We start from the raw sequence: 13,499 nt of genomic DNA, 5'->3' as shown, positions 1-13,499 counted from the left end.
ATGCATCTTCCACTGTATTATCACATGCTTGCCTACAGGATTACCTGAGATCCCAGAATGCAGTGCAGGAATCCCTTGGTGTTCTCCATGAACTTGGCGAACAGCTGAAACAGCAGGTTGACTCATCTGCTGTTGCTGCCATTCAGTCTGATCCACTCTCCTTAACACAGCGCTTAACAGTACTGGAGCATGCTCTGGTCAGGCAGAAGGGAATTCTGCAGGTAGGTGTACCCTGTAAATTGCCTTCTACATCACCTCTGTTGTTACCTGCAGTAAACAGATGAATGTTCCGTTTGATGCCCACTAAACTTCTGTATCAAGCTGTGATTGCTCTGAAGTCTACTTTTCATTTGCTTGTAGTCAAGATTTCTGTGGGCATCACAACCCTTTCGCTGATTATGTAGCAGACTATTTGTGTAAACTATTGTTAAAGTTTGTGATGCATAGAAGTTGAAAGCAGTGCTGATCAATGACTCAAAAATACGGTCAATAGCACAGGAGTAGGGTGCAGTTATTGACTGTGCTGCTAGGTATCATATCCCTACAGTCTTGTTAATCAGTCTGTAGAGTGGCATCAAGCTGATTTCATTGAGTGCTGATTTCATTTATTCTATAATCATGCGCACGACTTCAGCAGTTCTTTTCTCCAAGCCAAAAAAAGCATGTCATGCCATATTTAAACATCAAGATAATGATGATCACATTTTTCAACATTGACAGACTTGTTAATAAAGAGTTTGTTCTCCGGGAACAAACTGTTAATAAGCAACATTGCATTGAACTACTGAGGCACCTGCAGGAAAGTATTAGGAAAAAAATATCTATAATAGTGTTGCCCTCAGAAACACTTTTGCACTTTGACAATGCACCTGCATACACCACTGCACAATGACAGTGGACCTGCGTGCACCACATTGTCAGTCAAAGAGTTTTTGATCAAAAACAATGTGGCTGTTGCTTTGTACTTCCTTGATCCAGATCTTGCTTCCTGTGATGTCTTTCTTCCCAAAATTATAATTGAGACACTAAGGGAAGACAATTTGCTACTGTGGAACAAATCCAGGAAAAAAAAAATCATAGGAGGCTCTAGACAGGGAAACAAAAGATTAGTACAGGAAATGTGTCCAGTAATGGAAGACACGCAGGGGCAAGTGTGTAGGTAGTATTTTGACCATGACTAAAATGGAATTGCTGTAAGTTGTATAATAAAGGTTTTTTTTTAACAGTTAAGGGAATTTGGGGTAAAAAAAAACATAATATTGACTGCCAGTCTTGAAGGCAGTATGGCAGTAAAAAATAATTATTTACTAAGGTGAAGATGCTGTGTAGCTGTTCATATATCTTAACTAGTTGTGGTGGATTGATACCTCCAGTATCTTCCAGTGAAGTCCATGCCTCCATAAAAAGAAAACCAGAATCTGATGAAATCATTCTGGGATGATGTTTACACATAGATGTTTGTTTGAAAATCATTATTCACCTAAAATGTGTTTTTGCTAAAAGGCTGGTGTTCAGGACTATGAGACATTTAACAAGCAGCTGCAAGAACTTGAGAACTGGATAACAGAGGCTCAAGATATTCTGAAAAACCAGGATCCCAACTGTTCATCTGATCTGTCGATTATAGAGGACAGAATGGAGGAACTCAAGGTGAGGGTCTATTTTATCATGGGCAGGCACTGCATTTTCAGTCTAAAGTAGCTGATTATAGCCCATTGTTCACTCATTTGTTCACTCATTTATGGTGCATCTGAAGATTAATAATCAGCATCTTCGATCATTCAGTTTTAAATTAATTAATTTCAGAGGCAAATGCTGAAGTTTAGCAGCATGGCACCAGATTTGGAACGCTTGAATGAGCTCGGCTACAGGTTGCCACTGAACGACAAGGAGATTAAAAGAATGCAGACCTTAAACAGGAGCTGGTCAGTGACCTCCGCACAAACCACTGAACGATTTAGGTAAGAAAAATTCAGATTGAATTGCCTTTCTGACTTTTTCACTGTTTAAAAATTCATCATTTTTACCTAAAGTAACACATACAATATGGATGCAGATGCTCTTATTAGACATGAAGAAACTAGTACTTGTTGACAAGATCTCTTTGACACACCAAATCTTTATTGACTTCTTTCAACTGTTTGGTTTACTCTCTTGCATCATGTCAACAAACTGCATTGTCATTGCCTAATAGGTTGTTTGTCCATTGCAGAACACTGCTCTTATTCTCTCCACTGATTCAATAGGGTTTGGATAATGAAGAAGGCAATTTAACGTAGTTTATCTTTCCTTTAAAGCCCAATTAAAAAAATGCAAATGCTGTATGTGTTTCCATAACCTAGGCCACGTGTATGGATACACAGTTCGGACACCTTTAACAAAACAGTTAAACATGAAAAGAAAAAGCTAATTTCCAAGAAAAAATACCTTGTTTATTTTATTGAGTTTGCACAGTAGTTAGGCCCGGCTGCTCACAGCACCATGACACTGGCTTGGAACCACAGGTCCAGCCACTGTCTGTATAGATGTAGCACATTTCTCTGTGTAATCCGTTTTTTAATGTGCATCTAATTGACTTGAGATAGGGGTTAATTGCCAATTCTAAATTTAAACATATCCATGAACGTGGATCAGTACCTGATTGTGACTTGTGATGGACTGGCCACCCTTCCAGAGTTGGTTCTTGTTCCTGATAAAGTTCTTGTCCCCTGCAAACTTGAATTGGACAAAGTGGTTATGGAGAATAAATAAATAAATAAATTCATGCTTTTCTTTCATTGCCACTTCTACACTCAGAGTTGCACTGGTACAAGCAACCTTTTCATGTGAAACCTATAATGTGCTTTTCCGGCAGTGATTAGAAAATTGTGTTTCTTAATTTTTTTTTAAGTTAAAAAAAAATGTTTAGATAAAAATGTCTGCTGTTCGGTGACTTGTCTTTATTTTTGAACAGTGTATTTAATATTTGAAGTACTGTTTTCAAACATTATACAAAATAACCTGGCATAAAAATAAAATTCTCTTAGCTTCAAACAGATGTTGTGTATCGGACATCAAGAGATTCCGACATCATTGGTATTTGGCACAATACAGCATCAACTATTGTATTTACTTAAGAACAAAAATGAATGGAGTAAAACTTGATCAAATAATGTAAGACGTTTGTCTGCTTCACATGTTCCTAACCTAACAGGATCACTGAGCCTAGAAGTCCTTCCATCTATCCATTATCCAACCCCCCGCTATATCCTAACTACAAGGTCACGGGGGTCTGCTGGAGCCAATTCCAGCCAACATAGGGCGCAAGGTAGGAAACAAACCCCAGGCAGGGTGCCAGCCCACCGCAGGGCACATGGGCACACACACCCAAGCACACACTAGGGACAATTTAGGATTGCCAATGCACCTAACCTGCATGTCTTTGGACTGTGTGAGGAAACCGGAGTACCCCCATGCAGACACAGGGAGAACATGCAAACTCCACGCAGGGAGGACCCGTGAAGCGAACCCAGGTCTCCTAACTGCGAGGAAGCAGCGCTACCCACTGCACCACTGTGCCACCCGGGCCTAGAAGTCTTTTATATTATTTCCATTGTCTAATTTAACTGACATAGCCAAACTTGTTAATTATGCATTTCTTTGTTACTGCCACCAGTAAATTGCAGGCTTTTCTGTTGCAACACCAAACATTCCTGGAGAAATGTGAGGCTTGGATGCAGTTCCTTATGCAGACAGAAGAGAAACTGGCTGTGGAAATATCCGGAAACTTTCAAAGTCTTCTAGAGCAGCAGCGTGCACATGAGGTAAAGTAAAATAAAATTATATTATATTACTCAATATCTTCGATATTATGATTATTTTCTGAGGGTTATATTAATCTGATTTTCCTTACTATGCTTCTGAAAGTAACAAAGCACTAAAAAATGGAGTGCATAGTCCAGTAGTAGTCATATACAGTTTGTCATACTTTTTCATCTTAATCAGCTTTGTGCTGCTGAAAATCATGATGAGCCACATAACCCAAAGTCAGCTGAACATAGCATTTGACTATTGAATGATAATAATGTGTAATAAGAGATTAATTCATAATGCTATACTGTCATGTATCAGTAGGCAGTGTGGCATAGTAGTTAACACTAGAATTACCAGAGTCTACAAAAAAACTCGTATATCCGGCCCACCTTAAAACCGTTCTCACCTCTCCGCCAGCGTCTTTTGTCTTCTAAATGTGCCAATTAAGACGAGCAGCAAGCAGCCGGCTATTGCATCCCCCACCATTGCAGAAAGTTCACTAAGTTTTCCCAGCTCATGCCTTGTTTGATTATCTGGGAGTGACTGAACTGCTGGAGTTTTAGAGTGGAAATAATAGATTGTTATTTGGAACACATGCATTTCATGTGTGTTCCGTTTCTACAGTAATCTGTGTAAACACATTGTTAAAACAGAAACTTTTTCATATTTTAGAAATAAATGTTACAAAATGTAGGCATAAACTATAGAATGTGTGAAGCCTGAAGTCCAAAGATCAAATAAACTCTTTCACAAAAGGTTCAAGAACAATGCAACACCTTCTGTGGCGTAACGTCAAGATTTGCTGGCAAATTTACCGTGCCTCAGAGACCTGAGTTCGATTCCCAGCTGGGGAAAAAGTGTTATTTTTTTTTTCTTTTTAACCTCAAACGGACATAAAATTTATAAATTGGTATGCACTGTAAATAGTTAACTTTAAAATGTCGATCGCGGTTATTTCTGTTGATTAATTCATGCTTTTTACTTAGAGTCAGAACAGGAGCTTATTCAGCTTCTGACCTGACTCTAACAGCGGCAGTATAAATTCACACCCGATCTGACGCTGTTCGTTTAAAAAATAATATTGCATAATAGCGCGTCTTTATTTGATAACAGCAGTGTCAGATGGGGAGTGTCTGATGATTTATAGTGCTGAAGTTACTGCTCTTTACTATGCTTTCCTCTGCATGTCCTGGAGTACAAAAGAAACAGAGGTAGTATATATCGTGATACACTGCAGAGCTATAGCGCGTCTTTATGTGAAAACAGCAGTGTCAGATAGGGAGGGGAGGGGAAGGATCCTGAACGTGGCTGAGAGAATGAAAAGTGAATTAAAAAAAAAAAAGACAAAGCTACTGTAACCTTTACAAGTATCATAAATTACACCGGCTGTTACAGACTGAAATCAAACGTATGTTTTTATTCTAAAATAGTAAGAACTAGGGGGCTCTGCCCCCTGCTCGCTTCGCTTGCCAACCCCTGGTGTTGGGAAATTACAAAGAGCGTGATGTATGAATGAGATATAGCATAGTGTGAAGGTGTAGATGACGCAGATAGGAAGCAAACAATAAAGTGTTTGGCACAGTGTAAAGGTTTATTGGAAAATTTCTTTGTAAACAACATTAGTAGTAAAAATGGTGTGTTGTCCTTGAATGAGTTTTCTTTGGCATGGAGCATTTATGACGTTAACTTCAACGTCAGATGAACGTCGAACTTGTGAGAAGGTCACATAAAGTTGTCCATGTACAAAAACGGGCTCAGATAGGTAGATGCCAACGTTGTCTATGGGTTGTCCTTGTGATTTGTTGATGGTTATGGCAAAGGCAGGTTTAATGGGGAATTGTTTCCGTTTAAGTGTAAAAGGTAATTCCAGGTCAGAACTTGTAAGGTCAATTCTAGGAATTAGAACAGTATTGTTAGCATGTGATCCTGTAAGAACTGTTGCTTGAATAACATTGTGTGTTATGGTGTAGACGACTAAACGTGTACCATTGTATAAACCCTGTTTAGTGTTAAAGTTTCTTAATAGCATGATTATTGTTCCATTTTTAAGGCTAAGACTGTGTTGTGGTAATCCGGCTGGGTTAATAGTGTTCAAATATTCTAAGGGGAAATTAAGATGGTCATTGTCGTCATCAGAGTCAAGTTTGTCAGAGCTTAGAAAGAGGTGTGACTCTCCAGGAAGTAATGAAATGACCTGGTTATTAATGTGATCAACAGTAATATTTTTTGGACATAATATAGTTCGTTGTGAGTGTACAATGTTGTAGTTGTAATAACCAATTGTTATATTCGGGATCTGTAAATCGCATGTTTTGTACCAAGTGTATGTTTTGAAAGCAATGCCAATTGTTCGCGTAACATTTTTTGTTCCGCGGTTTTAGAAGCGCGTTCTTGACGCCGACGTGAATGGTTTTTTTTGATGCGGGTTCGTGTTTGTGGTCTCGTTACTCGAGTCGTCTAGTTTTGTAGCCGTGATCGTGAATTGATGACTTGTTTGATCTTTATCGTTAGGAATATGGATAAGTAATAAGGAGGATCGAACTCACTGTTAATATGCGGACTGTTCGTTTCTTCGTATTATCACCAATCAGGTCTCGCGCCTGTAAATGTGTTGTAGTTCGGCCTCTTTTTGTTTATGTATGACGTCGTTGCGAATTTTAAGGTGGACTGAATAATAGCTGAGCGGATTGCATGTGGAGCAATAGGTAAGCACTGTCTAAAATCTACTCCTAATAAAAGTACCTTTCCTCCAAAGGGAATATTATTATTCATCAACGCAATGCCAATTGTCCGCGTATTTTAAGGTGGACTGAACAATAGCTGAGCGCACCGCAAGTGGAGCAATAGTTAAGCACTGTCTAAAATCTCCTCCTAATAAAAGTACCTTTCCTGCAAAGGGAATATTATTATTCATCAACGTTTGTAGAAGTTTATCAATGGTGTTGAGTAAGTGACTGGATGCCATTGTACATTCATCTATAATTAATAGTGTGGCAAGACGGATGTCACGTGCATTGTTACTGTTCATTTTCATAGTGGATACCGATGTTTCTGTGATTGGGACCGGTATTTTGAATAAGGAGTGACATGTGTTTTTGGAGCCGAGACATTTTTTCTTCCGCGGTTTTAGAAGCGCGTTGTAGGTGGCGACGTGATTTGTATATATTTGCGTTCTTGATTTGTTTCAGTGTGCACTGTTCCAATGCGATGTAATATTTGTCCATATACCCGAAAGCAGTATGGGTCATTGCCTTTTGGTGACCTGATATTTACTCCGGTAGATGCAAAATCAAATCAACTATTGTAGGATGTAATGCAGTTCATAAAGTTTTTACTTTCAGGTACTTCGTTAGTTAGAAGCTTCTGTCTGGGGGTTGGGACATTTTTTCTCCCTGAGTTTCAGAAGCGTGTTGTATGCGCCGCCGTGTATTTTGTTTTTTCATGCGGGTTCGTGTGTTTGGTCCCGTTATCCGAGCCGAATCGTTTTGTACCCGTGAACGTGTATTCATGACTGTTGTTCTTCAGCGTGAGAAATATGGATAAGTAATAAGGAGGATCGCACTCACTGTTAAGATGGAGCCTTTTGTGCAGTTGAACGGTTAATAGTGCTTTATTGTAAGGAGATCCACCTATGCTGCATAGTGTGAAGGTGTTGAGATGACGTATGTTTAATATGGATGGTTCCTTTAGAAATGGGGCCTTGGGTGTCACTTCTTATTGATGTTAGTGTGTTTGTGGGTCTGATTGGTCGTTGTTGTGAACGTTTCGTGTGCCATGTCCGTAGTCTGTCCTGTTTCGTCTCTAAGGGGCTTGGTGTGGCGGTCACGGCTTCTTTTTTTTGGTGTGGTAGGAGCTTGTTGAATCCTCCTCTTTGTCTGTGTCCCGTTTCGTGTGCAATGGGATTCTTTCGGCACCGCTGTGTGCTTTGCTGGCGTCTGGGGGGGGGGGGGGGGGTGGATGTTGCTTGGGGGGGGTGGTGGGATTGGTGGGGCGCGAGCGTCTTCTTTCTTTTTGTGTGCCAGGGGCTTGTTGAATCCTCCTCTTTGTGTGTGTCCCGTCCGTTGCTTGTAGCGGGGGGGGGTTGCGGGTTCGTTTTTTTTGTGTGCCAGGGGCTTGTTGAATCGTCCTCTTTGTGTGTGTCCCGTCCGTTGCTTGTGGGGGGGGGGGAGGTGCTTGGAGGTGGGTGTGGGATTTGTGTTGCGCGAGCGTTTTTTTTGTTTTTGTGTGCTAGTTTCGTGTGCAATGGGTTTCGTGCGGCGCTGTGTGCGTCGCCTGCGTTTGACTCCTTTTTTCTGTGCTGACTCCTTTTTTCTGTGGTCGCGGCGCCTCATTTCTTTGACTCCTTTTTTCTGTGCTCACTCCTTTTTTCTTTGACTCCTTTTTTCTGTGCTCACTCCTTTTTTCTGTGGTCGCGGCCACCTCTCGTGGCGCCTCATTTCTTGGGGCGCCTGCGCAGTACGTCTTTTTGCGGCTACGGCCCATGGCCGGATGTCCCTGCGTCCATCCGGTTTAGCATTCTCGGTTAGTAATGTGGATAAGAGCAGTTCACTTTTCAAAAGGGAGTCGTGCACGATCGAACTCGTGACCTTTTGATTCCCAGTCAGCAGCTGATACTGTTGCGCCACGGCGGCAGTCTTAGTAAATGTGTGTCAATGTCGCATGCTGAGGAGGCTTTTTTTCCTGCCGTTATAATTTTGAATAAAAGCGCACTTGTTCTTTTATATTTGTACCTGTTTGTGAAGGCGTTTCTTTGATATTTGTACTTCAGGCTTCATACATTATATATTTTATGCCTACATTTTGTCATTTACTACTAGAATATGAAAAACGTTTCTGTTTTAAAAATGTGTTTACACAGATTACTGTAGAAACGGAACACACATGAAATGTGTGTGTTCCAAATAACGATCTATTATTTCCACTCTAAAACTCCACTTCAATCCCAGATAATCAATTAAGGCATGAGCTGGGAGAAGTTCATGCATGTTCTAAGTTGGTGGGGGGATGGAATAGCCGGCTGCTTGCAGCTTGTCTTTATCTCACATTTAGAAGACAAAAGATGCTGGCAGATAGCTGCGAACGGATTTAAGAAGCGATTTAAGGTGGGATAGATCTATAAGTTTTTTCGTAGGCTCTGTTAATTCTAGTGTTAAGGCTTTGGACTTTAAACTCTTAGGTTGTGGGTTCAAATCCCGCTACTAAAACTGTGTAACCCATGAGCAAGTCACTTAACCTTCCTGTGCTCCAATTAGGAAAAAAAGGAATTGTAACCAACTGTATCTCTTAAATGATGTTTGATACCTCATATAAAGATGTCAGCCAAGTAATAATAATTACATTAGTTCCATATTCTTTTATTTCTCAATATAGAAACAGAGTCTACAGTAGTAATGAGGAGAATTCTTGTGTAAGCAGTGTTATTGTAAAAGTTGGGGAACCCATTTCATTAGACATAATGCCTTTTTTACAGTTGTTTCAAGCTGAGATGTTCAGTCGGCAGCAGATTCTTCATTCTATCATCAGTGATGGACACCGCCTTCTAGAGCAAGGGCAAGTAGATGACAGGTAAAGTTATACTTTTCTAATTTTTTAAATTAGGAATTAATACTCTGAGATTGTGATTTGAGGTTTCAGATATGCTTATTACAACTCTTTTAAATTGTAGTTTAAAGGTAGGGGTACTTTTTAAATATGCTGATTTAATATGTTCTTTTCATTATAATATGGATCAATTATCGCTACTTTTTTTGCTCAGAGATGAATTTAACCTGAAATTGGCTCTGCTGAGTAACCAGTGGCAAGGAGTAATTCGCAGAGCTCAGCAGAGGAGGGGAATCATTGACAGCTTAATTCGGCAATGGCAGCGATATAGAGAGATGGCAGAAAAACTCCGGAAGTGGCTGCTTGAAGTGTCACACCAGAGTGAGAACAAACAAGATGGTACACCAGTGCCTCTGCAGCAGGCCAGAGCGATGCTTGATGAAATTCAGGTAGTGTCAGTGCAAATGTTACAGTTTCAGATAACTTTGCCTTATACAATTTCTTTATTTTAATACTCCTTTAAATTATGGTTATTTTTTTATACTGCTTTTAGATGCTGGCATATAACTCTGTTCACTGTGAAGTGCTATTTGTATATAAATTACAATTCATTATACAGTGATCCCTCGCTATATCGCGCTTCGCCTTTCGCGGCTTCACTCCATCGCGGATTTTATATGTAAGCATATTTAAATATATATCGCGGATTTTTTGCTGGTTCGCGGATTTCTGCGGACAATGGGTCTTTTAATTTCTGGTACATGCTTCCTCAGTTGGTTTGCCCAGTTGATTTCATACAAGGGACGCTATTGGCAGATGGCTGAGAAGCTAGATTGCTTACTTTTCTCTCTCTCTTGCGCTGACTTTCTGTGATCCTGACTTATGGGGATTGAGCAGGGGGGGCTGTTCGCACACCTAGACGATACGGATGCTCGTCTAAAAATGCTGAAAGATTATCTTCACGTTGCTATCTTTTGTGCAGCTGCTTCCTGAAACGACATGCTGCACGGTGCTTCGCATACTTAAAAGCTCGAAGGGCACGTATTGATTTTTGACTGAAAAACAAACTCTGTCTCTCTCTATCTATCTCTCTCTCTCTCTGTCTCCCTGCTCCTGACGGAGGGGGTGTGAGCTGCCGCCTTCAACAGCTTTGTGCCGCGGTGCTTCGCATACTTAAAAGCCAAACAGCCCTATTGATTTGTTTGCTAGAGATTGTTTTCTCTATCTATGTGACATTCTGTGCTCCTGACACGCACTCTTTTGAAGAGGAAGATATGTTTGCATTCTTTTAATTGTGAGACTGAACTGTCATCTGTGTCTTGTCATTGAGCACAGTTTAAACTTTTGAAAAAGAGACAAATGTTTGTTTGCAGTGTTTGAATAACGTTCCTGTCTCTCTACAACATCATGTGTTTCTGCGCAAATCTGTGACCTAAGCATGACAATATAAAAATAACCATATAAACATATGGTTTCTACTTCGCAGATTTTCTTATTTCGCGGGTGGCTCTGGAACGCAACCCCCGCGATGGAGGAGGGATTACTGTATTGCATTTTATGCAATGTACCCCAGCACAGAATTACAACTGCTATCCCTACTGTTAATTTAATGTTTGATCTTGACTAAGTCATTAATATGTGTTAAGATGTTTGGGGTGTTTTGCACTATAAAAGGTAGCTACTATTGTTTGGAAGATAAAGATGATAGATTAGTTCTAACAACTGTAACAACTTGCTTAGCCATTACATTAAATTATGCACAATCTATAAAACATGATTATACTGTTTGTTTTCTTTTTAGCTGAAAGAAAGAGTTTTACAGCGTCACCAGGGAAGCTACATCTTGACTGTGGAGGCAGGAAGACAACTCTTGTTGTCAGCAGACACAGAAGCAGAGATGACTCTCCAAGCAGAACTAACTGATATGCAAGAACGCTGGAAGTGTGCAAACATCCGCCTTGATGAGCGCAAGAGGGAGCTGTCAGCTTTGCTAAAGGTGAGTGATTATTTCAGAAAACATTGAAATGGTTTGTAAAAAAAAATACTAACCTGCATTCCATGACATTTGTGTCAGTTTCTTAAAGAGCTGTTGAAGAAAAATTCTTTGAACATTTTTTTTTGTAATACTGTAAAAAGGGCCAGTTTTCTAAACTCCCATATTCCATCAGGACTGGAAGCAAGGCGGGTGCTAAGCCTGTCCTGCATAAGGAACTAAGTAAAGCTGATCATTATACTTATTAGTAGGCGGACACCTTTACCCAAGGGGACTTACAAGATCAGAAAACATTACAACTGTCTACGTTTTTCTTTTCGTTTTTTCAATGTTGCTGCAGGGCATGTGATGTAGCTTTCTTCTCAGTTACACAGTAATTGAAAGTCTGGCACCCTAGACATTAACTTTCACTGTTGGTTTAGAAATATTTTCTAACATATGTTAAGTAATAATTGATATAGATGTATTTCCCAAATCTGAGAATGTTTTTGAAATAATACATTTATCTTTTACTGGTTGCTGATTATATCAGCCTTTCAAATTCAGGGCCATGCTGCTAAACTTGAGTATTTGTCCCTGAAATAAATTCATTTAAAATGATTAGAGGTCTTCAAAGATTACTATCTCATATATAGATCATAAAAGAGCAAACAAAAAATATTTTATATGCTTCTAAACGCCCCTGTTTAAACTGTATATTATTATACAGACTATATTACCGTATGAAAAGTAAAAAGTTTTACAAAAAATGCTTTACACTAATACAGGCATTTCCCATGTATGTGCTGTAAAGCAACAAATGATTTGTCATTTTTAACCCTTTATGTAGAACACTTTTATATTAAATAAGTTTGATTTCTATGTGTATTTGAGCACATTGTTAAGCCTAAAGGGGAAACATCTCCACACTCTAGTGTATAATTGCGTGTGAACTTGTTCTGGTTAGGCTTTTGGTTTTTCCTTTAATAGAGACACATGGGAGTTTACAGGTGTGAGTATGCCACGAAATACACAAGTAGCTATTCCTGGTAGAAAAACGAAAATGTTGCTCCTATTCATTTTATGTGAAGAGTGCTTTGCTATTAAAATCCTTGCATTCTGTTTCTCTCTGGAATGTTTAGAAGCGTGCATTTCTAAGTGGGTTTGGAACACACTCATCCATATAATGGACAGTGTTTTTCTGTTTGTCTTTTTTCATCTCAATGTATAGAAGATATAAGGAGTTTCCCTTGCTCCTATACTTTAATATTATTTATATTCCATGTGTACTTTTTGATGTCTATTCTGCATCATGTAAATACTGAGTTTGTTTTATAAATATATTTTTTAGGATATCAGTGCTATTCAGTTTCCTTTCAGAAATGTTCATTTTATTATACAGTATTGTAGAATAAACTTTTGTCAACCATTAACTGCAGCACATCACCTGTGCACTGAGTCATACGTTTGTTAGCCACATGGTTTTGATGCACAAAAAAAATCTCCCTTACAGTAACATATTGAGCAAGGGCATGTTTTTTTGCTTCTTTGTTTTTAACTATAGTACTCCTCTTATCTTGCCTGAAGAAGGGGCCTGAGTTGCCTCGAAAGCTTGCATATTGTAATCTTTTTAGTTAGCCAATAAAATGTGTCATTTTGCTTGGCTTTTCTCTAAGCTAAAGATGGGTTACAGAATGCCAGAAAACATTACCCATATTTTTCTTAAAAGGAGCTGTGCACTTTATTCCATTCTAAGTACAAATGAGGGCTGTTCAGTAAGCATACAGTGTCTCAGACTTTAAGATTTATTCATGAGAAGATTGAACTGTTATAGAGACTAACTGTCTGAAACTATTGTTAGGTTAAATGATCCACTTGGCTCTACCTTTTGCTGCAGAGACGTAATTTACTGATTGTGTCATGAATACAAACATCGAAGAGGATTCTGGTCTTTTTTTACGAGGATTCTGGTCTTCTTTTACGGCCCAGGCACAGAATTTTTTCTCAGTGTCTTTTCCAAGGAAACATTTAAGTTAGGTTACATTGTTTGGTTGCTGCTTTGCTGGATGAATATTAGATTAGGGTGATGTGATGAATGCACAAATTGACAAAAAGTTTTTTATCCTCCTGTCGGCTTAAAAAGCCCCTTGTAGCATTCTTAAGTTGTAGCACTACAAAAAGCAGATGAAATGTA

At 39.2% G+C, this 13,499-nt stretch overlaps 1 protein-coding gene across 7 annotated transcripts in view; it reads left to right on the top strand.

Annotated features, from left to right (window-relative positions):
- Positions 1-13,499, top strand: part of LOC114648588 (nesprin-1-like) — a 360,492-nt gene that overhangs the window by 292,530 nt on the left and 54,463 nt on the right. For all 7 annotated transcript variants that reach the window (XM_051924543.1, XM_051924540.1, XM_051924539.1 and 4 more), the window contains 7 exons: positions 39-221; positions 1,504-1,650; positions 1,807-1,961; positions 3,656-3,803; positions 9,263-9,357; positions 9,548-9,782; positions 11,135-11,329. In XM_051924543.1, the coding sequence (XP_051780503.1) occupies positions 39-221; positions 1,504-1,650; positions 1,807-1,961; positions 3,656-3,803; positions 9,263-9,357; positions 9,548-9,782; positions 11,135-11,329 (1,158 nt within the window). The remainder of the gene's footprint in view (positions 1-38; positions 222-1,503; positions 1,651-1,806; positions 1,962-3,655; positions 3,804-9,262; positions 9,358-9,547; positions 9,783-11,134; positions 11,330-13,499) is intronic.

This window comes from Erpetoichthys calabaricus, chromosome 3 (genome assembly GCF_900747795.2).
Source record: "Erpetoichthys calabaricus chromosome 3, fErpCal1.3, whole genome shotgun sequence".
NCBI classification, from domain to species: domain Eukaryota; kingdom Metazoa; phylum Chordata; class Cladistia; order Polypteriformes; family Polypteridae; genus Erpetoichthys; species Erpetoichthys calabaricus.
Note: the sequence above shows the minus strand (reverse complement) of the source record. Positions and strands in the feature narration are given on the sequence as shown.